The sequence below is a fragment of the Hylobates moloch genome, unplaced genomic scaffold (assembly GCF_009828535.3).
Source record: "Hylobates moloch isolate HMO894 unplaced genomic scaffold, HMol_V3 SCAFFOLD_1, whole genome shotgun sequence".
NCBI classification, from domain to species: Eukaryota; Metazoa; Chordata; class Mammalia; order Primates; family Hylobatidae; genus Hylobates; species Hylobates moloch.
This window is the reverse complement of record NW_026652276.1, coordinates 224393990-224421151: the sequence shown is the minus strand read 5'-3', so window position 1 is coordinate 224421151 and position 27162 is coordinate 224393990. Positions and strand designations below refer to the sequence as shown.

General features: G+C 45.6%; 3 protein-coding genes and 1 long non-coding RNA gene across 12 annotated transcripts in view; 1 reads left to right on the top strand and 3 right to left on the bottom strand.

Annotated features, from left to right (window-relative positions):
- Nucleotides 1-2965, bottom strand: part of CASP2 (caspase 2) — a 20829-nt gene extending 17864 nt beyond the window's left edge. For 3 of the 6 annotated variants that reach the window (XM_058427487.1, XM_032762017.2, XM_058427488.1), the window contains exon 1: nt 1277-1441. In XM_058427487.1, the coding sequence (XP_058283470.1) occupies nt 1277-1350 (74 nt within the window). In that variant the 5' untranslated portion in view covers nt 1351-1441. Of the gene's footprint in view, nt 1-149; nt 1000-1276; nt 1457-2828 lie in introns of those variants that run through there. The other 3 variants (XM_058427482.1, XM_058427481.1, XM_032762014.2) reach the window with 3 other exon arrangements.
- TMEM139 (transmembrane protein 139) lies at nt 1758-4457 on the bottom strand. 2 transcript variants are annotated; one of them, XR_009209650.1, is made up of 4 exons: nt 4357-4457; nt 3600-3861; nt 2829-3379; nt 2508-2650 (listed from the first exon to the last, which is right to left on the bottom strand). XR_009209650.1 is itself a non-coding variant. In XM_032762005.2 (3 exons), exons 2-3 carry the CDS (start codon nt 3842-3844, stop codon nt 2974-2976), a joined length of 651 nt encoding a protein of 216 aa, XP_032617896.1. In that variant the 5' UTR covers nt 3845-3861; nt 4357-4457; the 3' UTR covers nt 1758-2973. The 2 variants fall into 2 exon arrangements, 1 of the variants encoding a protein (XP_032617896.1); XM_032762005.2 differs by having other exon boundaries at nt 1758-3379.
- Nucleotides 3108-27162, top strand: LOC116814468 (uncharacterized). Its single transcript, XR_009209654.1, has 4 exons — nt 3108-3257; nt 3671-3825; nt 3964-4085; nt 27000-27162. It is a non-coding gene; the product is annotated as an uncharacterized LOC116814468 (long non-coding RNA).
- Nucleotides 20763-26701, bottom strand: GSTK1 (glutathione S-transferase kappa 1). 3 transcript variants are annotated; one of them, XM_058427514.1, is made up of 8 exons: nt 26667-26701; nt 25708-25789; nt 25206-25334; nt 24790-24890; nt 24585-24620; nt 22164-22280; nt 21713-21806; nt 20763-21092 (listed from the first exon to the last, which is right to left on the bottom strand). In XM_058427514.1, the coding sequence occupies exons 1-8, from the start codon at nt 26673-26675 to the stop codon at nt 21043-21045; spliced, it is 618 nt and encodes a 205-aa protein (XP_058283497.1). In that variant the 5' UTR covers nt 26676-26701; the 3' UTR covers nt 20763-21042. The 3 variants fall into 3 exon arrangements, with proteins under 3 accessions (XP_058283497.1, XP_032617895.1, XP_058283506.1); XM_032762004.2 differs by lacking the exon at nt 26667-26701 and adding an exon at nt 26289-26458; XM_058427523.1 differs by lacking the exons at nt 24585-24620; nt 26667-26701 and adding an exon at nt 26289-26458.

Genomic DNA, 27162 nt, shown 5'->3' with positions numbered 1-27162 from the left:
TACTATAATATTTCCATTACCCCAGACTTTCAGTAAAAACCGGCTACAAGAGCTATACAAATAAAAAAACCTATTTAAGAATGAATCACTTTCGAATACATCAAAGCAGTAATAACGATCACATATAACACTGCAGCTGGGATACCAACCAGTGGTGCAGCAGATTTCTTCCATTAGTTTACCAGCAGTATTCACTCCTTAAATCGTTCTCTTCCTCTGGTTTCCTTGACAGCATTCTTTGGGAGTCTTCTCTCTGCCTATCCAGTTCCTGTTTTCTTTAGAGGGCCTCTGGCCTGCCCTTAATATTGATATTCCATTAGGGACGCCCCTTCGAAGAGCCTTTCCCTAGGCAATCTCACCCATACCTGCAACTTACTGACTTATAGTTCTTAACTCTCTCGAGTTCCAGACTTGAATTTTCAATCAACTCTTTAGTTTTAATCTGTAGCATCACCCACTCTGCACACCCGCTCCTTCCTCTACTCCGTAGTATGAGAGTCTTAAACGTGAACATTATAGAAGTTTCCAATCATTTAGAATTTCAGGACACAACTGGAAGGGGAGGAGGGGCGAAGGGCACCACGGAGTTCCTACGTCTTAATTCTGTGTCCTTCTGCAGGTTCCCTTTGCGAAGACCTTAATCTTCAGTCTCGAGCAGGAGGCATTACAATGTTCTCCTGGGTGATGCCTGCCATGAAATGGAATGACCGGGGCAGAGGCATGGACACTTGGAGCCACAGGAACCCACTTGTTCTGCCAAAAGTACTCAATTTCCAAACCATGTATTGACTTCTTTGAAAATCTGGTCATTCTATGCAAAGCCATGCAAATCATGACACAGTCGATACAAATCAAATGCACATCAGGCAGAGCACCGAGGTCTGCAGAAGATCTCGTCGATTTGTAAGGGGACAGAGTATGGTCTTTTTATAGTCTCCCTCATAAGGGAGCCAGAGGAAAGGATGAAGAATCTTCAACAGAAGCCAAGAGCAGGCAGGACTGCAAAGAGCTCCCCTTTAGAACCCTCGTGGGTTGAACAAAGGGAGGCTGGGGCAGTCTTTTCCCACGAGAGACAAGGCCAAGAGGTCCGCCCGCGGGCCCCTGCGCGGAGTCAGGCTCGGAGCGGCTCGGGGCGGGCCTCCCACCCTCGGATGCAAGCGCGGACACGGCTGCTTTCCGGGGCTCCGAGGGGAGGGGGTTGCAGGGCGGCACGCCTGGGGGCCACGCTCCCCTTCCCTGGGCTCCCCTAACGAGCCCTAAGACCTTCCCTACTTACCTGCGTCCCCTGTCAGCGGCCATCAGCTCCTTGTGCTGGAAGGTGGACCAAGACCCCGCGCTCGGCGCCGCCATTTCCCGCTTTTCCCGGGCTCTGCGCTGCGCACCGCCCACAGCCCAAACAAACCGGGGGCCGTCGCTTCCCCCACATCCCTCCCTGCCAGACGCGGACGCACACTGCGCCTGCGCCAGCGCCCTGCCGCGCCCACACACCAGGCCACCCCGTCCCCGGCCCGGTGCGTGCGCAGGCGCAGAGCTCTAGCGGCGGCCGCGCGGTCCAATGGGGTGAAGTCGGGTGCTCGGCGGATAGACAAAAGGAGGGGAAGGAGCGGGGCGGGGCAAAGGGCGGGGAAAGAGCGAGGGCGGGCGGGTGTGCTCCGTTCGGCCTGGGAATCCGATTGGTTATCGATTCCCGCGGAAATCACCCCGGTGCCTCTCGCGCCCCCTGGCCGGCCTATGGCGATAACTTCACGGAGACGGGCGTGGCTGGAGTTTTGCTTTATTGAAGTTGAACGGTCGGGGCCAGGCTGCGAAGGAGACTGAGAGCGCGACAAGGCCCTGGACAGATGCCCGCGCGGGGAAGGAAGGCTGGCATAGGAGGGGGCGTCAGCTATGGTTTAGCAGCTTCCAGCGGCCGAAACCTACATCACAGCCGCAGCACACAATTCCAGGAAACCTGGTGCCCAATATTGGGATCTCAGGAATCAGGACCGGCGGCTGGGGTGAAAGCCTAACGGTCAGAGCGCAGGAGTGAGGCAGAAGCTGTTAGAGACTCTTCGCAAGTGGCCCCGGGGCTACATATGGATGATTCAAGAGGGAGTCTCCTCGCCAGAAAGCTGACGGTTCACTCCTTCTGGCCTTCATACCAACCCATTGTTAAAACTGGAAGTCCCTCCACCTGTGGCCACTGACTCCACTGTTTTCAGATAGGATGGGGACCCTGCACTGGAGACTGCTCTCTAGCCCCTGGGCAGGAGAGGCACAGACACTGCTACGCACGCGGAGCAGGGATCGCCAGAGCTTTGACTGACTTTGCTCGTCCAGGAGGCTGGGGACATGGTGCCCATGCTCAGCCCACCCCCTCTGTAGACACAATTGGTCGCCCATTCTGTTTATAGGAAGTCTTCCATCCTGCACCAGCAGCTGTCCCTAGACAGGGATTGGGAGACATGCAAGTGGCTTGGCTTCCTATTACCTTGTGTTGAAAACACAATAGGCTTTGGAATCAGGAGTTCATTCCAGTTATTTTAATGTTATTTACTAGCAGTGTGCCCTCGTGCACGTTATCAAACTCCTCTGACTCTTGAAATCCTCATTTTTCAATAATAACTCACAAAGCTGGCAAGCCTAAGGGATCTAACAGCTCGAACAGCACCTGGAACAGAAGCAATAGCCGCCACTCAGAGGTTACTTCTTCTTTCTCCACCTTCTCTGGATCACCTCCCTACCTCATCCTCAATCTAACGCTGGGAATATTGCATATGGGGTAGGTCACCAAATGTTGCCAGAAGACTCAAATTATGCCACCCATATCTCAGCTGGGAAGGGCTTACCGTAGCCTGACTCTCCTCAGGGTCCAAGTCCCCATTTATGATGTCCAGGCAGAAACACTGTTTGTGACACATAGTAGGCACTGGAAAATGTTAGTCAAATGAACGAGGTCTGGTGTGGAGAGAAGAGAAATCTTGGGAGAGTCATTTAAGGGGGTGCCCAGTTGTCTTCATAAAAAACACTATCATCATCAGGGTGACCAAAGCAGACATCATAGGCAGGGGGTGGAGTCAGAGGCTCTAATCTGGGGAGTGCCCCCAAGCTCTGCAGATCAGGAGCAGTGGACACAGCCCGTGGTCCCCGAAGCCGAAGGTTGATTGGAGCTCTTCCAGGGCTTCCTTCCTGGGCCATAGACCCCTCTGAGGCCATTCGCCTCTGTTCCAGTTCGGCTCTCCTGGACCCCTCTGGATGGCTAGGTTGTTCCTCCTCAGGTGCTGGGGGTATCACAACAGTGCTGTATGGGGGTGGTTGGTCCAAGTCTTGGGGGCGGCACTGGGATTGTAGTCCCACCACAGCCTCTTCATAGACTGGCACTTCAAAGGCTTCATTGTCCCTGAGGGAAGAGAAATAAGGCCATTGGTGGCTTCCATGAAAGAAGCCCTTTTTCCCTTTTTTTGTCTGCTATGGGCAAAAGATCCTCTGTTGGCCTCTGACCCCTCCTCCCGCTGATGCCAATGACAGGAAACCAGAGACTCTATGCCTCAGAGACTATAGGGAGAGAGGGAGGATGGGCCCAAGGTGTATTCCTCTTATGATGCCCACCCTTAACTCACCGTGCATTGCCTGAGGGCCCTGGGCTCTCAGTCTGCATTGATTGGAGCTGGGACCGAAGCCCCCATTCCAGAAACCGGACCAGGAGATAGGTAAACAAGAAGAAGCCACCCAATGTGAGAAAGAAATAAGCAACAGGGGTGATGTCCGTCTTTATGCCCAGCAAAGCCAGCCCCAGTAGGAAGGAGGCGCAGCACAGGAGGAGAAGCGGCTTCTCCAGTCTCCCCAGTAAGTGCATTGGCACCATGGCCCCTCCCCAGGCTCCTGCAAAAAGACACACAGCTATTGTGTCTACACTAGCAATTGGTGTCATGGCTGTGTCAGATACCAAAGTAACCATATGATATTTCTTTGTTTGGTTTCTAGGTTCTTTAATCTCAAATCAAATAATCTGTAGAGTCCCCTCCAGCTCCGAAATTCTCTCTATGTCTTGGAGTGTGTGGAATAGCCAGGAAACCAGCCCAGGAGCTTTGACTCCCAGCCATTCTGTAAGTTGACTGTGTCACGGCTCTGCCTTCTTTCCTTTCTCCTTCCCTGTAGTCTCCCTTCCAGCTCTGTCCCTTACCACCATCCAGGATCCGGTCCTGGGCACGCCCTGCCTGGGGCTTCAGTGCACACTGGCATCTCTGGAATTCAGGTGATGGGGCAGGCCCTGCCCTTCCTCTGTTATTGCTCCTACTGGATCTCCAACCCCCACCTCCCCAGCCAGAGGCCCTCAATCCAGCCCTGTTAGAGAAGAGGGGAGGGAGCCCCACTTACCCTGTCTGACTCTGTCTTTTCCTTTCTTCCGGTGTCAGCCCATGCTCCAGGTGGAGGGAGAAAGTGCACACAGGCGCACCAAAGCCACAGGGACACAACTGCTTGAGAAACAATTGTACAGGCAAAGGCCCAGCACAATGGCCGGAGGCCCTGATAACTCCTGTCCTCTTCTAGACCCCACATCTGCCAGGGCCCTCCTCTACCCTCTGCTGATCCTAACTCGTTAAACTCGGTTTGCAAGTTTCCTGCCACGAGTTAGCCCAGTGGCTGGGAGGTGGCGAGCAGGGGAACCCTTTTCTTTCCTTGTAACAGCAACAATCCGAGGCAGCCCATACCCCAAAAACAGCCTGTCAGAAGTTGCCAGCGCTTTGTGTAGCAAGGAATTGCAGATTCCCTCCTCACACCTCCGTCCCAATCCCATGACCCTCCCGATCCTCGCACCCACATCTGTCTCAGGAGTTCGTTGCTCACCTGTCTCCACAGACTGCAGAAAGTAGACGGGGTGGGGGGTGGGGGGAAGGGCCTGAGCGGGTAGGTGGAGCCCACTGGCCCCACCCTCTTTTTCTGTCCCAATCCCTCTGTTCTGGCCCAGTCAGTCTCCACCCCTTTTCTCCCTAAGGCTGACTTCCAACTGCTGAACCTTGATTTGTTCTGGTTTTTACTCTCTCCACCCACCCATACTGTACCCTAATGAGAGTGCACCCCTGACTGCCAATGATCTTTGTACTTAGGACCAGAGTTAGCATTAACCTTTCCCTCTCGGCGCATATTGTATGTTAATTACAGCCCTGGGCAGTTTGCCTTCTATTTGGGTAATTTACCTTGTGCGTCTCTCCCAAGTGACTGGAAGCAGAGACCTCGGCTTATTTAATCTCTGCAGATCATCACACAGTGCACTGCACACAGAAAGTAATGCTGTGGGCCTGGAATGGTGTGTCTTGCTTCCATTGCCCAAGTGCTATTTTTATGGACTCCCTGTTTTCTGCAGACCTGTCAGAAGTGTTTGTGTGTATACTTCTTGACCCTGTTAACTCTTGAGTCTTCAAGATCCTCCTCCGAGGTGATGCTGCTTTGGAGCCTGCTCCAGTGTATCCACACCGTTCCTTCCTAAATCTGTCCCAGCATTTACCTGGTTATGTAGCATTTTTCTGCTTACTGATTTTCCTTCCACTGTGAGTTTCTCAAGGTGCGTGATTAGTTTTAATCATCTCTGAATCCTGGAAACTAACATGGTTCCTGACACGTGGTAGGTCACTAACTAGAAGGCTCCCCTCTCACCAGGCCTCACCACACCTGTGAAGATCCAAGAGCCGTTCTTTTTAGTTGTGCGTCAGGCAGTTAAGTCGGAGTAGGGTAGGTGCTTGGAGGTAGAGAGTGAGTAGAAGCATACTTTGTCCTTGAGCCAGAGGGTGAACAACACTGGGCCCCGTTCCTTGAGAGGATGACCAGCAGACAGGCCGAGGGAAGCTGCAGACCATGGGCACAAATCCAATCCAGGCTCCCCAGGGACAGCTAGGGTGGGGAAGCATAGCAGAGGGTGTGTGTGTGTGTGTGTGTGTGTGTGTGTGTGTGTGTGAGAGAGAGAGAGAGAATGAGAATAACTGTGTCTGTAGTGGTATATAAGTGTGGGCACTGGTGGGATATTGAAGATTCTCTGTCCCAGAGCCCCAGATCGATAGCGGAGACAGGGAGACATAACAGGAAGGCTGTGGGAGTCTAAATGAGGTGTGTCTCTATGCAAAGTAGGCACAGGAGTGAGAGGGAGCTGATTGTTGTTCTGTTGCAGCCAGTCATAAGGGGAAAGTACAGCTGGAATCAGGACTGCAGTCTACAGTTAACATATGAATAGAAGGAAACTGGCCAAGGGTCATTGGTGGGTGTGATAGGAAAGGGGGTTTGTTAAGGAGTGAGTTGTGGGGATGGGAAGGTGTAGGCTAAGAGGCACGGGGCCAAAAGGTATGGGCCTGAGGTGTAAGGGGAGAGTCTGGGAGAGGTGGACCTTTGCATCTTAAGCCTCTTGGTTGCCTGAAAGAGAGTGCAGTAGACAAGAACTGGATCCCAACTGGAGAGGCTAGACTGCTGGCTGGCTGTGCCCATTCATACATTCTCAATTCCAGTAATGTAAAATCAATTTTTTAAAATTGCATTTGTTAAAAAAAAATGACAATATTTAAAAGCTAAAGAAAAACAATTGTCTACCGTCTCATTATCCTAACACAGCCATTTAAAACGTTTATATATTTCTTCCAGACTGTCCACATGCAAACCAGAATATACTAACCACTTTGTATCTTTAAAAAGTTTTATACTTTATATTGTATATATTTCACCTTGATAAAGACCTTACTGCAGTAATTTCAAACAGCCATGTAATTTTTTATTGAATCGATATGCCATAATTTGATTAATATACCCTCATGATAATAATGCAGGCTGTGCGCAGTGGCTCATGCCTGTAATCCCAACACTTTGGGAGGCCGAGATGGGCGGATTGCTTGAGCACAAACAGGAGTTTGAGACCGGCCTGGGCAACATGACAAAACCATGTCTCTTAAAAAAAAAATACAAAAATTAGCTGGGTGTGGTGGCGCGCGCCTATAGTTCCAGCTACTTCAGGAGGCTGAAGTGGGAGGACTGCTTGAGCCCTGGAGGTTGAGGCTGCAGTGAGCTGTGATCATGCCAAAAAAATACAAAAATTAGCTGGAGGTGGTGGCACACGCCTATAGTTCCAGCTACACAGGAGGCTGAGGTGGGTGGATTGCTTGAGTCATGGAGGTCGAGGCTTCAGTGAGCCGTGATCATGCCACTGCATTTCCAGCCTGTCTGCATTCTAGACCCTGTCTCAAAAATTAACATAATAATAATAATAATACAAGAGACAGAAAGTAGATTAGAATTTGCTAGGGGTGGGGAGGCAGAGGGAGAAACGGAGAGTAACTGCAAATGAGTTTCATATTGGGGTAGTGAAAATTTCTAAAATTATATAATGGTGATGCCTACACAACTCTGAATAATTCTTAAAAAAACCCCATTGCATTGTACACTTTAAAAGGATGAATTATACCTTTGTCAATCAAGGAAAATGACTGAGGCAAGTCTCAATCATTTTAGGAAGTTTATTTGCCAAAGTTAAGGAAGTGCACCCAGGAGACAAGTCTATGCCTTTTTTTAAAGATGATTTTGGTGGCTTCAATATTTAATGCCTTTGTCTGGCTCAGTGAATCTGCATTTTTACATAAGATAATGTAGATAATAGGGTAGAGGAAACAATCAGATATGCATTTGTCTCAGTAGGCAGAGGGATGACTTTCATTTCTGTCCTGTGTTCCCCCACCTGTGAAGATAAGCTATCAATTTACATTGCCATGGTGAACTTTACCTAAAATGCTTTAGGGTAAAGATCTCGGGTACCATAAAGAATTTCCTTGTGGGCAAAATGTGAGGGAGGTGTGTAGCTTTTCATCTTTGTAGCCATCTTATTTGGAAACCAAAATGGGGCTGGGTGCAGTGGCTCATGCCTGTAATCCCAGCACTTTGGGAGGCCAAGGTGGGCGGATCAGGATCATGAGGTCAGGAGTTTGAGACTGGCCTGGCTAACATGGTGAAACCCCATCTCTACTAAAAATATAAAAATTAGCCAGCGTGGTGGCGTGTGCCTGTAATCCCAGCTACTCGGGAGGCTGAGGCAGGAGAATTGCTTGAACCGGGGAGACAGAGGTTGCAGTGAGCCGAGATCGCGCCACTGTACTCCAGCCTGGGTGACAGAGTGAGACTTGGTCCCAAAAAACAAAAACAAAACAAACCAAACAAAAAACCAAAGAAACCAAAATGGGAGGCAGGTTTGCATGACCCAGTTCCCAGCTTGACTTTTCCCTCTGGCTTAGTAAGTTTGGGATCCCAAGATTTATTTTCCTTTCACACCTTAAGAAAACTGTTTAAAAACTAATGCAATGAACATCTTATGTATAGTTTTCCTTTTGTTTTGGATTATTTCCTCAGGATGAATTTTAAGAAATGTCATTATCGAGAGACAAGCAATAGGAAAGTTTTTATTGTCCCGAATGCATATGGCCAAATTGCTTCCCAAAAGTTTTGCTTTCCTTTATTTCTTCATCAACTTAATATCCTTAGCAAAACAGGAATGCATCACTTAATTCAATTGTCATCCACTTTCTACTTGCCTGCCTTTGACAAACCCTACTGGAGATGGAATTACTTCTTCTTGCCCACTGTTCCCAGCTCATTTGGGTGGATGATGGTGAAGGGAAGTGGAAGGGCAAGGAGAACAAGGGAGAAGTCAAGCTTATTGCCTCCCACTGTGTGCTTGTCTCTGTGGCTTTGTATTTCTGTGATTTTGTGTTTCAGAATCTGGGAGTGCTTTATAGTATCAACATGTGTAGAATGTTTTGTGCATACTCCTCACTCTGTTAAATACTTTACACAAATTAAGTGATTTAAAATACGTATGCTATACTAAGAGGTAGTTACTGTGATTATGTCCATTTTATAGATGAGGTCAGAAACTTGAGGTATGTGGGTAGCTAATTAAGGGTGGGGTCAGGATTTGAACCCATGGTCTGAACCCAGAATCCTGGCTCTTAAGCACTACGCCATCCCACTCTAAATGCTCTCTTGGGCTGCTCTCAAATGATAATTTAACAAAACACTAGAGGCATTCTGAATCATTATTCTGCTGTTCTCTGGAGGAATGGTTAGATGCTACTTTTCCCCACTATTTGTCATTTTAAGAAAAGGCTGATTTTCAGACAGCAAGGGCAGCCAACGAGATGATCAGAAGGTAAATTAAGGTTATTGACATATAAGGCAGATAAGGAAATAAAGATTGCAAGCTCTGTATTGGAAGGCTTACCTTTTATCATCTGATTAAGACAACCAAAAAATAGATCAGTTTAAACTGAATAAGCATACAACCCACTGCTGGTGACTTCTAAAAAGATATCAGTGACAATAGATACATACCTTTGTGTAGAATCAATTGATTGGACCCACATACACGATCTCATTTGATCCTTATTAACAATCATTTGGGCTGCCTGATTATCACTTTCATTTTACAGAGGAGGAAACAAGCTCAGAGAAAGTACACGATTTCTTTAGTTAGAAGGAAACTCAGAACCTTGACCTTTTAATTCAGCTGGGTGTGTTTTCCCCTTCAGAAATTGCCTTAGTCACAGCTTCTCCAAAATGTGTAAGGAAGGTGGATAAATGGTTTATCACGACATAGGTGAGCAACACTGATATTTTCTAGATGGAAATGCTTTCAACAAATAATAAATCCTCCAGTATGTAAGGATAAATACATGCGGTCACCCCATCAAGTAGTTTTAATATTGTACAAAGCTCACTAAACAAGAACTGAGTGAACAATGGGGTTGAGGCAGTCAGTCTAGCTCAGATATTCGGCATTAAGCCACAAAAAGCTTCTGGAATTTGAGAAATTGAGTGTGGTTGTTGCTAAGTAACAACAACAAAAAGAGCATTGTGTTTGTTAGAAATGTCTACAGATAGTGACAGCAGAGTCCCACATGGATATGCCTGTAAATACTAGCAAACAGGAGGCTGTGCAGTTAAGCACATGTGTTTTGGCCAACCCTGGTTTTCAAGTCTCATTTCCACCACTTACTAGCAGTGTGACCTTGGGCAAGTTACTTAACCTTTCTGCGCTTCGGTTACTAATCTGTAAATTGGTGAAAATAAACCCAAGTATATCACCCCTTTCCCACCCTGCTCCTCCAGCTTGGGGAACTACAGCCAAAGTGAGTCTGGGTCTGACTGTAATGCACACAACTGTGTATGGGACCAGCGAGGGGCACCATCCTGTCACTGGGACCTGATTTCACCACAGAGCATTTGTTTGTAACTACATTGTACCTAGCCCTGTGCTAACTTCTAAGGGCATCTACCCAGGAGAGGTAACATATTTGATTGTGGTCTCCAGGATTTTCTGATATGGATAGAGAGATAAGACATGCATATGAAATAATTAAATAACGATTAAAGACAGTATCTGACAGCCTGGGCAACATAGTGAGACCCTGTCTCTACACACAAAAAACATTAAAAACTAGGCAGGTGCAGTGTTATCTGCCTGTAATCCTAGCTCTTTGGGAGGATTGTCTAAGCCCAAGAGTTCGAGGTTGCAGAAAACTATGACTACACTCCAGCCTGGGTGACAAGGCAAGATCCTGTCTTTAAAAAAAAAAAAAAAAAAAGAAGACAGTATCTGAAAAAGTACTAATGTATGTGCTGGGCACAGTGGCTCATGCCCAACACTTTGGGAGCCCAAGGCAGGTGGATCACGAGGTCAGGAGTTTCGAGACCAGCCTGGCCAACATAGTGAAACCCTGTCTCTACTAAAAATACAAAAATTAGCTAGGCATGGTGGCACGCGCCTGTAGTCCCAGCTACTTGGGAGGCTGAGGCAGCAGAATCACTTGAACCCAGGAGGCAGAGGTCGCAGTGAGCTGAGATCGTGCCACTGTACTCCAGCCTGGGTAACAGAGTGAGACTTCGTCAAAAAACAAACAAACAAACAAAAAAACATATTAAATATATGGATTACTAAAATATGGTTATTTTAGTTAATTAAAAAATGATCTACACTTTTGGTATAAAATTCAACAGGGAAAAAAATTATAATAAAGAGTAAGTCTTTTTTATATCCCCAAACCTCAGTCTCTCAGTCCCCTTCCCACGAGGCAATCTCTTTCCCAACTATTTCTGTGTACCCCCTCCCCAGAGAGAGACCATAAATATGCAAACATAATAAATACAGGTTGTCTTTCTTTATACATGTGGGAGCATGCCATAGATAATGCTTTATATTTTGCTTTTTCCACCTAACAATATATGTTGGAGATTTTGCCTTATCAACTTATGTAGATCAATATGTATAGACCATTTTATTATGAATTACTAAAAGCATGCAGAAAAGGGGCCGGGCATGGTGGTTCATGCCTGTAATCCCAGCATTTTGGGAGACTGAGGTGGGCAGATCGCTTTGAGCTCAGGAGTTCGAGACCAGCCTGGGCAACATGGTGAAATCCTGTCTCTACAAAAAATACAAAAATTAGCCAGGTGTTGGTGGCTCATGCCTTTAGTCCCAGCTACATGGGAGGCCGAGGCTGGAGAATCGCTTGAGCTCAGATAGCAGAGGTTGCAGTGAGCCAAGACTGGGCCACTGTACACCAGCCTGAGTGACAGAGTGAGACCCTGTCTCTCTCTCTCTCCATCTATCTATCTATCTATATATATATATAAAATGTATATAGGTATATGTATATGTATATACATATAACTATACATATATATAAGAATTTTACAGTGAACACGCATGTACTCACCACTTAGATTTTACAATTAACATTATACTATATTTGTTTTCTATCTACTCACCCCTTTATCCATCCATCAATGCATCTTATTTTTTGATGCATTTTAAAGTAAGTTGCAGACATCAGTACTCTTCTGATGTCTGCAACTTATTTTAGAAGTAATGAGTTCAATATTTGTTTATAGCTATTTTTTTTCCCTTGAAGTAAAATTTGCCTACAGTGAAAAACACAGATTTTTAGGTAGGTCATTCCATGAGTTTTGGTATATACATACATTTGTGTAACTCAAACTCCAATCAGGATACAAAACATTACTATCACGCAGAAAGTTCCCTCATATATCTTCCTAGTCAATCCCATAGGCAAGAATTTTTTTTTCCGTCTATTATATATATTTTTTGAGATGGAGTCTCACTCTGTCTCCTAGGTTGGAGTGCAGTGGTGCGACCTTGGCCCACTGCAACCTCCACCTCCCGGGTTCAAGCGATTCTCATGCCTTGGCCTCCCAAGTAGCTGGGATTACAGGTGCTTGCCACCACACCCCATTAATTTTCTAATTTTTGTATTTTTAGTAGAGGCGAGCTTTTGCCATGTTGGCCTGGCTGGTCTCAAACTCCTGACTTCATCTAATCTGCCTGCCTTAACCTCCCAAAGTGCTAGGATTACAGGTGTGAGCCACTGCAACTGGCTCGGCTCACTGCAACCTCTGCCTCCTGGGTTCAAGTGATTCTTCTGCCTCAGCCTTCTAAGTAGCTGGGATTACAGGCATGCGCCACGACACCCGGTTAATTTTTGTAGTTTTAGTAGAGGTGGGGTTTCATCATGATGGCCAGGCTGGTCTCAACCTCCTGACCTCAAGTGATCTACCTGCCTCAGCCTCCCAAACTGCTGGGATTACATGCATGAGCCATTGCACCCGGCCTAAAGTATATTGTAAAGCTATAGCTGCCATAGATGGTGATTCCTCTGATGGATCTGGGCACAGTAAATTGAAAACCTTCCAAAAAGGATTCACTTTTCTAGATGCCATTAAGACATTTGTGCCAGGCATGGTGACTCACGCCTGTAATCCCAGGACTTTGGGAGGCCAAGGTGGGAGGATCACTTGAGCCCAAGAGTTGGAGACCAGCATGGGCAACATCGTAAAGCTCTTTTTTTACAAAAAATACAAAAATCAGCTGGGCATGGTGGTAAGCACCTGTAGTCCCAGCTACTTGGGAGGCTGAGGTGGGAGGATTGCTTGAGCCCGAGAGGTTGAGGCCGCAGTGAGCTGTGATTGGGCCACTGAACTCCCACCTGGGTGACAGAGTGAGACCCTGTGAACAAACTGCCACAGCTATTTCATCCTTCAGCATCCACCACACTGATCAGTCAGCAGCCATCCACACTGAGGCAAGACCCTCCACTAGCAAAGAGATTGGGATTCACTGAAGGCTCAGATGATAATCAGCATTTTTTAGCAACTAAATATTTTTAAACTAAGAAATGTGCATTTTTTAGACATACTGTTTTACACTTAATAAACATTAGTATTGTATAAATATAACTTTTATATGCACCAAAACATTGTGTGACTCACTTTATTGTGATCGATATTCACTTTTCACTTTATTGTAGTGGTCTGGAACCAAACCCACAATATCTCTGAGTTGCTTTTTTTTTTTTTTTTTTTTGAGACGGAGTCTCGCCCTGTCGCCCAGGCTGGAATGCAGTGGTGCAATCTTGGCTCATTGCAATCTCCGCTTCCCGGGTTCAAGCGATTCTCCTGCCCCAGCCTCTCAAGTAGCTGGGATTACAGGCGCACGCCACTATGCCCAGCTAATTTTTGTATTTTTAGTAGAGACGGGGTTTCACTATGTTGGTCAGGCTTGTCTCAAACTCTTGACCTCGTGATCCGCCCGCCTCGGCCTCCCAAAGTGCTGGGATTAGAGGCGTGAACCACCGCGCCCAGCCTCTGAGTTGCTCTTTTATTTTAGAGGCATTTAATCAGCATATATTATATGCTTACAGGATAAGCTATAGCCACATAATTTATGAAAAGCCAATATGCAGGGCTGTGTATTTAGAAATTATTAAGAATTTCAAGACAATGACAGCAGAACATTAAACCATTTTGAGGCCCTGTGTGAATGCATAGGTTTCAAGCCCATGAAACCAGCCTTGTGTGCTTAGAACTGTGGGGATAGGATGAAACATGGAGTATCACAGAATTATTATCTCAATACACTCTCTCTCTCTTTTTTTACAGCATTTATGTAATACTTTTAAAAATTTTAAATTTTATTTTAAATTGACAATAATTGTATATGTATACGGGATACGGTGTGATGTTTTGATATCTATATATACATTGTGGAATATTACATCAAGCTAATTAACATATCTCCTCATTTACTGGTCATTTTTATATAGTGAGAACATTTAACATCTATTCTTGTAGCAATTTTGAAATATGCAATACATGATTATTAATCATGGTCACCATACTGTACAGTATATATTAAGAATTGATTCCTCCTAACTGAAACTTTGTACTCTTTGGTCAACATCTCCCCAGTGCCCACCCCGCACCCCCGGCCTCTGGTAATCACTGTTCTACTCTCTACTTCTGTTAAGTTCAACTTTTTTAGATTTCACGTGTAAGTGAGATCATGCAGTATTTGTCTTTCCATGCCTGGCTTATTTTATTTCAGATTCCTCTATGTAGCAGCAAATGACAGAATTTCTTCCTTTTTTAAGACGAAATAATATTCCATTTTGTGTGTGTGTGTGTGTGTGTGTGTGTGTGTGTGTGTGTGTGTTTCTGTGCATAGTCATGCGCCACATAACGATGTTTCCACCAGACTACATATAGGACGGTGGTCCCATAAGATTATAATGGAGCTGAAAAATTCGTATTGCCTAATGATTTGTGTTACAATTGCCTACAGTACTCAGTGCAGTAACAGGCTGTACAGGTTTATAGCCCAGGAGCAACAGGCAATACCACATAGCCTATTTGTGTAGTAGGCTATACCTTCTAGGTTTCTGTATGTTCTGTATATTCCATGATGTTCACACAATTACAAAATTACCTAATAATGCATTTCTCAGAACACATCCCCATCATTAAGCAATGCATGACTGTGTATTATACATATCACATTTTTTAACCATTCATTTGGGTTATTTATTTAAAATTTAATTAAAATAAAATAGAGATGAGGTTTTGACTTGTTGCCCAGGCTGGTCTCGAACTCCTGGGCTCAAGCAATCCACCCACCTAGGCTTCCCAAAGTGTTGGGATTATAGGCCTGAGCCACCATGCCCAGCCTAACCATTCATTTGTTGATGGACGCTTAGGTTGACTTCATATTTTCGCTATCGTGAATAAGAGCAAGATATCTCTTTGATATACTGATTTCATTTCTTTTGGATATATACTCAGAAGTGGGATTGCTGGATCATATGGTAGATCCCTTTTTAGCTTTTAGAGAAACCTCCATACTATTGTCCACAATGGCTGTACTAATTCCTATTCCTGCCAACCTTTTTCTCCACATCGTCACTAACAGTTATCATTCAGCTTTTTAATAATAGTCATTATAACAAGATGTGAGGTGCTATCTCATTGTAATTTTGATTTGCATTTCTCTGATGATTAGTTGGTGAACATTTTTCATAAACCTGTTGGCCACTTGTATGTCTTCATTTGAGAAATGTCTGTTCACTTCCTGTAATCATTTTTCAGTTGGGTGATTTGTTTTCTTGCTATTGAGTTTCTTTTATATTTTGGATATTAACCTCTTATCAGATGTATGGTTTAAAAATATTTTCTCCCAATCTGTGGGTTTACATTCTTTTTTAAAAACATTTTTATTATGGAAATATCTCAGTACACATAATAGAGGATAGTATAAATAACTCCCCATGTATCCATCACTCAGCTTGAATGATAATTAACATCTTGTCACTCTTGTTTCATCTATTCCTTCTGACCTCCCACATTTTAAAAAGCATCATGTCATTTCTATCCTAAATTTTTTTTTTTTTTGAGACGGAGTCTTGCTCTGTTGCCAGGCTGGAGTGCAGTGCTGCAATCTCGGCTCACTGCAACCTCCACCTCCTGAGTTCAAGCGATTCTCCTGCCTCAGCCTCCCAAGTAGCTGGGACTACAGGTGTGTGCCACCATGCCCAGCTAACTTTTGTATTTTTAGTAGAAATGAGGTTTCACCATGTTGGCCAGGATGGTCTCAATCTCTTGACCTCGTGATCTGTCTACGTCAGCCTCCCAGAGTGCTGGGATTACAGGTATGAGCAGGCATGCCTGGCCTTATCTTAAATATTTCAAAATGAATTACGACCAATGAAAAGTTTTTTTTTGTGCACAGCCACTCAGCTATTATCACATAATGAAATTACCATTAATTCTTTAATATCACCGTATCATTTTCCCCATTGTCTCAAAAATGTATTCTTAGTCTGTAAATTCTTTTAAAATCTATTGTTAAAAACAATATGAGAAATTTTCAAAGGAGTCTAGTTAGAAAATAGGCAAAAGTCATACACAGACATTTTACTGACGACCATGTACAGATGGCAAGTGGCACTTGAAAAGATGTTCGTTAGTCATTGGGGAGATGCAAATTAAAAATCACAGTGAGCTATCACTACCCACCTATCAGAATGATTAAAGTAAGAAACAGTAGTAATACTAAATGCTGGTGAGGCTGTGGACAAACTGGATCACTCATGCATTGCTGGTGGAAAAGTGAAACCAGCTACTCTGGAAAACAGTATGGCAGTTTCTTTTCTTCTCTTTTCCCTTCCTCCCTCCCTCCCTTCCTTCCTTCCCTCCCTCTTTCCTTTCTTTCCCTTTCCTTCCTCCCTTCCTTCCTTCCTTCCTTCCTTCCTTCCTTCCTTCCTTCCTTCCTTCCTTCCTTCCTTCCTTTCCTTTCCTTTCCTTTCCTTCCTTCTTCTTTCCTTTCTTTTTTTTGTTTGTTTTTGTTTTTTTGAGACAGGGTCTGGCTCTGTCGCCCAAGCTGGAGTGCAGTGGTGTGATCATAGCTGACTTCAACCTCCGCCTCACAGGCTCAAGCGATCCTCCCACTGTAGCCTCCCAATTAGCTGGGACTGCAGGCACACATCACCATGTCTGGCTTTTTTTCTTTTTTTTGGAGATGGGGTTTTGCCATGTTGCCGAGGCTGGTCTTGAACTCCTGGGCTCAAGTCATCCTTCTGCCTTGGCCTCCCAAAGTGCTGGGATTACAGATGGGAGCCATCATGCACCCAGCCTTGACAGTTTCTTCTAAAACTAAATATGGACTTACCATGGGACCCAGTGGTTGTGCTCCTAAGCATTTACCCAGAGAAATGAAAATAAAAACCTGTACATGAACGCACAGAGTAGCTTTATTTGTAAGAACCTGAAACTGGAAACAATCCAAGTGTCCTTCAACAGGTGAATGTTTAAACACACTATGTTACATCCATACTATAGAATATTAATACTATTCAGCAATAAAAAGGAATAAACTCTCGATACATGTCAAAACCTTGGATAGATCTCAAAGGGATTGTGCTGAATGAAAACAATCAAATCTGATTCTATTTATATAGCATTTTTGAAATGACAAGATATAAAGATCAGGTTAGTGATTGCCAAGGATTAGGGAAGTACAGGGAGGGAGGGAGGTAGCTGTGGCTATAAAAGGGTAGTATGAGAAATCTTTATGCTGAAAATGTTTTGTATCTTGGCTGTGGTGGTGGTCATCAGCATACATGTGATAAAATTATATAGAACTAAGTACAGACACACAATAAGCATGTGTTAAACTGGTGAAATCTGAATAAGGTGGATGGATTGTATCAGTGTCAATTTCTTGATTTTTGTCCTATAGTGTGTTATTGTCCTATAGTTATGCAAGAGGTTACCACCGGGGAAAGTGTGTGAAGAGTATATGGAATCTCTGCATTATAGCTTACAAAATGGATATATAAAAATTAGAGAGTAGGAATGAGAATGAGAAAGGGAGGACTCTTCACTTTTTACTTGATACCTTGCTTTTACTGTTTTTACCACATGCATGCATTATTTTTTTAAATTACCATGTGTGTTTGGCTCTGTAAAAAAAAAATCATTTCTGGAAACTTCACCTAAGAAAATACATATACAATAAGATTGTTTTGGAAACATAAAGCTAGTTGTTAACCTTGGAATTTGAATTACAATGGAAGAAAGTAGTTCAGCATTGAATCTGAGTATTGGCACAATTGCAAATTTCCTATTACATTACAATTATTGATCAGAAGGGAAGATGGCAAGAAACTAAGAAAAAGTATGAAACCCTCCTTGGATTAGAAAAAAAGAGTGTTTCATTATTAACATACAGTTGCTTTGAGAGGCTTTCCCCTTTCTTGTTTTGATTCTATTTGGAAGAAGGAGTTCAGAAATTACAATCTGGATCCTGAGTGTAAGCATTAGTCTAGAAATTGTCTAGTTCCTCCAGAGAAGATTAAAGTCAGCCACTGGATTCAGAAAATAGGATGATAAAGTCTTCAAAGAAAGACTGGGTAGAGCCAGGAAATACGCATCTGCAATAAAACATTATCCCACTTAAGCCTGGGAAAAGATTCAAGATTAATTTAAGTAGTTAATACATTTAGAAATCAATGGGCAAGATCCACAGTTGTACTGCACTGTGAATCCACAGTTATTACTATTATTTTTTTTGGAGATGGAGTCTCACTCTGTCGCCCAGGCTGGAGTGCAGTAACCCCGATCTCGGCTCACTGCAACCTCCGCCTCCCAGGTTGAAGCGATTCTCCTAAGCCTCCTGAGTACCTGGGATTGCAGGTGTGCACCACTACATGCAGCTTAATTTTTGTATTTTTAGTAGAGATGGGGTTTCACCATGTTGGTCAGGCTGACCTCAAGTGATCCGCCTGCCTCTGTCTCCCAAAGTGCTGGGATTAGAGGCATGAGCCACTGTGCACGGCCAAATTTTTTATTTTTCATTTTTATTATTTTGTATATCAGAATACATTTTAAAAAATGAAAAATTTTAAAAGTATACAAATAAAATGGAAATATTTTGATATATTTTATCTCAGAATAATGTCCTCTGTATTATTATTATTATTATTTATTTATTTTTTGAGACAGAGTCGCACACTATTGCCGGGGCTGGAGTGCAATGGCATAATCTTAGCTCACTGCAACCTCTGCCTCCCGGGTTCAGGCAATTCTCCTGCCTCAGCCTCCCGAGTAGCTGGGATTACAGGTGCCCCGCCACCACACCTGGCTTATTTTTTGTATTTTTTAGTAGAGACGGGATTTCACTCTGTTGGCCAGCTGGTCTTGAACTCCTGACCCTGTGATCCGCCCACCTCAGCCTCCCAAAGTGCTGGGATTACAGGCGTGAGCCACCGCGCCTGGCCTGTATTGTTTTTATTTATCAAGACATATTGAGATAATACTATATAGTTTCATCTTTTTCCAATAAGTATTATATCTCAAGAATTTCCAATGTTCTTAATAATTTTTCACAAATACAATTTTTTTTTTGAGACAGAGTTTCGCACTTGTTGCCCAAGCTGGAGTGCAATGGCGCGATCTCAGCTCACTATAACCTCTGCCTCCCAGGTTCAAGCGATTCTCCTGCCTCAGCCTCTCGAGTAGCTGGGATTACAGGCACGTGCCACCACGCCTGGTTAATTTTTTGTATTTTTAGTAGAAACAGGGTTTTACCACGTTAGCCAGGCTGGTCTCGAACTCCTGACCTCAGGTGATCTGCCTGCCTTGGCCTCCCAAAGTGCTGGGATTACAGGTGTGAGCCACCATGCTGGCCCTCATATACAATTTTTGATGACTGTAAAACATTATCTCCTGAATGTGCCATAATTGATTAAAGTATTCTCTTCTTGATAGGTGTTTAAGTTGTTCACAATTTTTGATATCCACAAATAGTGCTGAGACAAGCATCTTTATTCATAAAACTGGTTCCACTCACCCTGCTCTGGGCAGCTTAGTTTTGTCTTAATTTGCCCTTATGATTTTTAAGATTGGACATCTTCCCATATTTTTATTTTATACTAGCTGTACATCCCATGAAATTCCTTTGAATAAAAGGAGTACTTAATTTGGAGATGTTCTTTTGCCATTACTTCACAGATAAGCTAGGTAAAGATGATTTTAAATCCTGGAGGATGCTAGAGACATGGAAAAGGTGAGAGAGGAAGACAGAAATTAATGGGAGATAAAAGGGGAAAATGGACTATGGGAAGAGCCAGACACAGAGGGAGGGATGGAAGGGAAAGTGGCTTTGCTCCTGAAACTCCTCTGGGCTATGGAAGGCTCTGTACTTGGTTCCCAACAATGGATCCAAGTGAGTTTTCAGCTTCCAAATACAGAGTATTCTTAAAGAAGTCAAAATACTGTTGAAACAAAGGATTCTGATCATTGCACAATGGGCACAGCTAGAGGTAGGGACTTTGGGTCAATTACTGGGGGAATGGAAAAGTTTTATGTATGTAGTAGGGTACAGGGGTTATACTAGGTTAGGCAGAGAAGCCTTGGAGTTTTCTCAGAATCTGCACTGAGGGTTAAGGGAGGTATCTATGAAAGAGTGTGCAACTTCTCCAAACCACAGCAACTCCAGCCAGTTTCCCTGTACTGCCTTGCCCTGGTTCTGCAGGTGTGGTTGGACCCAGTTTAAATATCTGGGCACAAGCTCAGCCAGACTCTGGTTCCCTCTGCTGTTCACTCCCACTGGGCTTCTGGTCCCAGCCCCATCTCAGTCACTGTGGTTGGTCAGAAGACAGTAAATCCCGAACTGGTTAGTTGCAAAGTCCATCTGGCTTGGTTTTCTGTTGCTGATAGAGAGACCAGGGGAGTTTCTGTGTGACAGAACGGGGGACTATTCTCACTTCTTCCACTGCACAAGCTGCTCAAGGTGGGCTGCATGGCTGGTCTGGCTGGAAGTACCGAAACAGCTCTCCTTCACCTACCCCTAGAGTAGGCAGGATGTAACCCCAGGAATGAGAATATATCAGGGCAGATACAGACACAGAAATGTTTTGCCTCATGGCATTAGGTTTATTTTGTGGGAAAGCAGAATTGGGGCTCTCTGAAAGGCACTTGTGAGGCACAGAAGTAAAGGTTGCCACATGGCTAATGGTGGATCTCTTCCTGGCATCCTTGGGGGTAGGGGAAAGAGAGACAGCTCCCAGGGCCACAGAAAATACCTCTATCAGATAGAGAAATCCAAGTCCCAGTGCCTTATGGTGGAGCCAGGGGTTAAGCAGATGGCCTGCTTTTTTTATACGAAGAGTTTGCTTCCTCCGGGCAATCTTAAAGTCTGGCATTCATGGCTGGAGGTACAGGGCCCATCCACTTCTCTCCTGGATGAAGAAAACAACAGACTCTACACACTGTTCTCAGGTGTGTTGGCAGCAGGAGTTGGTCCCACAAGGTCCCAGGGGTTTTCTAGAAAGACCTTTGCTTGGCTTCAAGGTATAGAAGGCTTCCTTTTCTTTTATGGGGATGAAGACAGCCCCTGCCCACTCAACCTTGAACAGCACTGACTGCATAACACTTTGTTACTGGAAGCGCCAAGAATATTTTTTTGCTCTGAGCCCCTCCTTCTGGTCAACTGATAATAGTGGGTGTGGAGCTGGGGTCAAAGGCAGCTCAGGGTTGAATCTTTTTATTTTTTGAGACGGAGTCTTGCTTTGTCACCCAGGCTGGAGTGCAGTGGCGCAATCTTGGCTCACTGCAACCTCCGCCTCCCAGGTTCAAGTGATTCTCCTGCCTCAGCCTCCCGAGTAGCTGGGACTACAGGTGTGCGCCACCACGTCCAGCTAATTTTTATATTTTTAGTAGAGACAGGGTTTCACCATGTTGGCCAGGATGGTCTTAATCTCCTGACCTTGTGCTCCACTCGCCTCAGCCTACCAAAGTGCTGGGATTACAGGCGTGAGCCACTGCACCTGGCTCAGTGTTGAATCTTTTACTTACTTACCCAGCAGGTGTGCCAGCAGCTCCATCCGGTCAGAGCCAAATAACATGTGGGTTTGGCCATCCACATGGGCCACGGTGATGGGCAGCCCAAAGGCCTGGAGAAAGCAGTAACAATGCAAGGAGGAAGGCAAAGGAGCAGGTATTAGGCAGGGGTTGAAACCTTTGAGTCAGTACTTTTCTGAGTTTACGGAAGCAAAGAGGTCTAAGAGGCTCTGTGGCCCCAGGTGCCTTCCTGTTTCTAAGATGCTGTCTTTTCTCTCACTATGCATCTCCTTCCCTTCCTTTCCCTGAGCCCAAGGAAAAGAAGGAAGAAGATGAGGGTTGTTTAAGAGCACTGAGGAGAACAATTGGAAAGGGGGCTTTTGCACAGGAGCATAAGGACTCACACTTAGAGATTCTCAAGTCTCCATCTTCAGGATGGGGGCTGGGAACACACATAAAGAGCTGCTCACCCCATATCTGCAGGCTGCCTCGGTGGTCTCCTTGAGCTGGGTCTTCACCTTTGGCATTGAGATCTTTTCCAGAAGTCCCCGGGCTTGTTCTGCAGACATACCAGCCTTCTCTGCAGCCTAAGGGAATGTAGTAGGGAATACAACTGTGGCTACATGATATTGGATGGGGATCTCAGAGGAAAACTCTGGTCTTTTTATTTTCTGCCCCCAAGTTTTCCTGGCAATGCCCTTACCCACCCACAAGTGGAGATCTGTCCTTGCCAAGAGGAACTATTTCCTTTATCCCAAATCTTGAGATGGGTGGAAAAGGAGAAAAGGTAGATGGCACAGAGTCAGTCACAGAAATTAACACCAGGGGACATCTTAGAGACCAGCTAGATAGACCTCTTTATTTCACAAAGAAGAGCCTGAATCCGGAGGTGATACATTACTAGCTCAGTTACAGAGCATGTTGGTAGCAGAGCCAACACTAGAATCCAGGTCTCTAGAATTCAAGTCCAGGGCTCTTTCCTTCCTACCTCTCAGAGTTCATGAGTATCTCATGCTTTTTTTGAATCAACAGCTAGGCTGTAATTCCACTGGAACTTCCTGAGAACTTTGTAACAAGGCACATGGCTGCAGCCACCTACCTGGCTTCAAGACAAAGATAAAGGCTTCAGTTTGTGGTTTGTTGGTATAGTTTGGGATAGGTGGTTCTTAACTTTGGCTGCCCATTTGAAACTCCTGAGGAGCTTTAAAAAATCTCCACGTGAGGTCATCCCTTAGAACTAGAGCCAAGCACTGTGGCTCATGCCTGTAATTCCAGCACTTTGGGAGACTGAGGCAGGAGATTGCTTCAGCCCAGGAGTTTCGAGACCAGCCTGGGCAACAAAGTGAAACCCCCATCTCTACAAAAAAACTTAAAAAAAAATTAGGCATGGTGGCACATGCTTGAAGTCCCAGCTACTCGTAAGGCTGAGATGCGAGATCACTTGAGCCCAAGAGTTGAGTCTGCAGTGAGCCATGATCATGCCACTGCACCCCAGCCTGGGTGACAAAGCAAGACACTGTCTCAAAAAAAAAAAAAAAAAGAAAGAAAGAAAGAAAAAAAAAGAACAAGAACAAGAACAATTACATCATAATTCCAGGGGAAAGGGTTAGCACCAAGGTGCTCCAGGTGGTTTTAATTCACAGCCAAGCTTGAGAACCACTGCAGCTTGACTTCCTAGATCAGAAGTGGGACCCAGGAATTCATGTAGCCTGTCCTAATGAGACACTATCTTTGACTTGGTTAAATTAGAGAATTATGCCCCACACAGAATGTTTAACCACAGAAAAATGATTAAGCAAAACAAAAATAAGTCCACTCAATGGAACCTCTATAGAAACAAAGAACTATACTTTCAGAGTTAAGAATTCCATGGAGGCTGGGCACAGTGGCTCATTCCTGTAAACACAGCACTTTGGGAGGTAAAGGCAGACAGATCTCTTGAGTGCAGGAGTTCGAGACCAGCCTGGGCAACACAGTAAAACCCCTTCTCTACAAAAAATAAAAAAGTTAGCCGGACATGGTAGTGTGTGCCTGTAGTCCCAGCTACTTGGGAGGCTGAGGTGGGAAGCCAGGAGGCAAAGGTTGCAGTGAGTCGAGGTCGTGCCACTGCACTCCAGCCTGGACGACAGAGTCAGACCCTGTCTCAAAAAAAAAAAAAAAAAAGCATGGAAAATGATTAAATATGAAGTAAAAAAGCAAGCTAAAAATTACACACATACTTCGCAGAAGTATAGACTGTAGAAGATATATTTGCCATTCCTTATACATTTAACTTTTGTGTGATTTGCCACTTCATATATTAAATTTGAATAGGTCTCAACTATTTTTTTTGTAAACCAGAGGAATAATACTGTTTTGAATTTCCTAATTTAATCCTGAAGACAAACTTACTTTTATATCCCCATCTATGGCTCACTGGTCAATGTTTTGAGCTATTTCCGTTTGTTCTCACTCAGGCTCCTATATAACCCTGGCATTAGTCAGTTATCTCTTTTCGTCTTTTTAAAGCCTCTTGGAACAAGTCTCCTGCCTTCCACTTGGATGTGTTGGTGAGGTTTGTGTTGGAGTCTGTGGAGACTTGTGAATACTATATCCCTCCCCATCCAGGGGTTCCAACACTGAGCATCTTTCTCTCAGTGACATCTTTCAGCAAATAAATTCTACCCATATATTGTCCCTTTTGCACTTCCCCTTTCAACCTTGAGATATCCTTTTGAGGATCCTTAGTTCCAACTTTTCAGTAGTTTGTGCCCTGAATCACAGACATCCTTTCTTCCCCAGTAATTATAACCTTTTCCATGCAATAAGAGACCTTTTGTCTTCTTTACCCCCAAACGCCAACTGTTCTCAGATTCTCTATGAGTGCAGTTGGGGTGGACCAGGACACTCACCGCCAGGATGCTCTGGGGCTCGGTGATGTCTTCATTCTGGGAAGAAGAGAAGACTCAGCAGGAAGGTGGTGCGGGGAGAGGGGTGTGACTGGAGGACAGTAGATCCTCCGGGTGGGGGCAGGATCATGACCCTGAAAACGTGCCTGGGGAAGGTCAGAAAGTTATCCAAGGTCCTCCCAGAGGATCCCCAGGGCCCCACACTCACCCTTGACCAGAGGCGCATCCACAGCTCCCGGGACGCTTTCTCCAGCATCTCTGGATGCTCCAAGTTCACGGCAGTGAGGAAACGCATGGCAGACAAACTTCCTGTGGGGCAGAGGCACCCAGAGGCAGGGCTCCTCTTGCTGCTTTCCTGGTGGAGGATTAGCTCTTCCTTGCTTCTGACATCCCCCAGAGCTCCTCCGCCCTCAGCCTCTCACCCAAGGTTCCCATGACCTATTTGCCCGCTCTTCTTCCCTTTCATGCCCGGCAACCTTCAGCTCCCTCAATGCTGATCCTGAGGTTTCCCAAGGCAGGCTTCACTTGCTTTAGTCTCCTGCAGCCCCTCCATCCTATCAATCCCTCAATCTCCAACTTCTCTGTTCTTCACTGGATACCCTGTCTACATCCCACTCCCTTCACCTTTTTCAAGCATCACAGACAAGAAATCCTTGGGGAGCTGGATGGGAATCTGGAGATGGTGTCTCAGGAGCTTTAAGTCATTTGCCATGTATTGTCCTTTACGGGGAAGCAGACCTGGAGGCTTGTTTCCTGCCAGGAGAAGGTTGGGCACGCTAAGTGAGAAAAGACCTAAGGGTCCCAGGTTTGGGGACCTCGACGTGGGTTTTGGGCAGAGGGCAGCTATTTTTTCTCTTGTTTCGCTCTTGTTGCCCAGGCTGGAGTGCAATGGCGCGATCTCAGCTCACCGCAACCTCCGCCTCCTGGGTTCAAGCGATTCTCCCGCCTCAGCCTCCCGAGTAGCTGTGGTTTACAGGCATGCGCCACCACGCCCGGCTAATTTTGTATTTTTAGTAGAGATGGGGCAGAGGGCAGCTTTCTAGCTGCCAGTGCCAATATAAGGACCTGCTGGGGTCGGCTCTCTTGGGCCACTGAAATCACCCCTGCCCCGACCCTCCCTTCCTACCACTGTCTTTCATGATCCCTGCTATGAGGCTGGGCCGCAACTGCAGGTTGATGTTCCAGATATTCTGATATCGGCACAGGATCTGCGGGCAGAGGTCAAGAACGATTGCCAGTGTGCAAGATGGAAAACTGAAAGAGCCGAGGGAAAGGGAAGGGAGGCGCTAAGTGCAGAGCAGGGGTTATGAGGACACCCTACATTGTTTGGTTTGAAATTGGCAAAACTCTCCTCACTACTAGAAATCTATTCCAGGATCTTCGCTCCTGTGGCCAGTTTTCCCCAAAACTGCCATGGTTGGGCTAAGAGGTGGCCGTGTTCTGCATTTCTCCCTGAATGATTCGAGCCGCCCCTCTTTCCACCACCGTGGGAAACTGCAGTCGGGATATAAAGGCTCGGGTTGGAGCCAGCGACTCTATTCCGTTTAAAAGCACAAAGTGACCTTCGGCGCCGGAGCTCTCCCTGCTTGCCCTAGCCCTGTGGGCGGCGCCGGGAGTTTCACGAGACCTCTGTCCCGGAGCCCTGGCTCACTCTTCCCTCCGCCCTCACGTCCCAGACCCCGCCGAGGCGGCCCCACCCAGCGTCACCTCGAAGCCCAGCCAGGAGTAGGGGGACAGCACGTCATAGAAGAGCTCCACGGTGCGCGGCAGGGGCCCCATGCTGCAGACTCCAGAAGAGCAGTGGCAGCAGGAGATCCTTTCCCCGGAACTCAGCAGAGGCTGCCCCGCATGTGGGCCTGTCCGGGACCGCCCACCGCCTTAGCGCGCAGCCTCAGAGAGAAACTGCCCTGGCAGAGGTCCCCCTCCGGCGCAGCGGGGCGGGGCCAGCCTACGGCCCCCAGCCATGGGCGGGGTGGGTAGGGACCCCTTGGAGAGCGCGCAGGTGTGGACAAGGGGCGCTGCAACCGCCTTTGCAAAAATTTTAACAGTGAGAAAATTACGAAGGTGAAACAGATCTGAACTCACCAACTCCATCGTGCCTTTAACCTCCAAACTGCCCTTGGTCATTCCTGAGCATGGGACGAGCTAATATAGGGAGATATTTAGTTTATAGTTTAAATGATAATAGCCCTTCCCCAAACTAAACCAGTTTTATAAAACTAATAAAAGTCCACAAGTTTAGGATTATGAGAGGGGCCTGAATTCTGCTAAGATGTAGGCATTAACAATTACCAGACATTGTTCCAGAGGTCACAAGCTCTGCAACTTCCCCAATTATTCCTGTAAATAACCACTTTTGTAGAACCTAAGACTGGCCTTTGAAGATACCTTCTCAGACTTTTCCATTTCTGATGACAGGATGACTCCACCTGGACCAGTGACTCCTCTGTGGCCCTCATCCAGATGCAACTCAGTGCACTGAGGACAGTTTTCCACACCCCTGTGATTGCATCCCCAGCCAATCAGCAGCACCCATTCTCTAGCCCCTTGCCCACCAAACTATCATTAAAAAAGCTCTAGC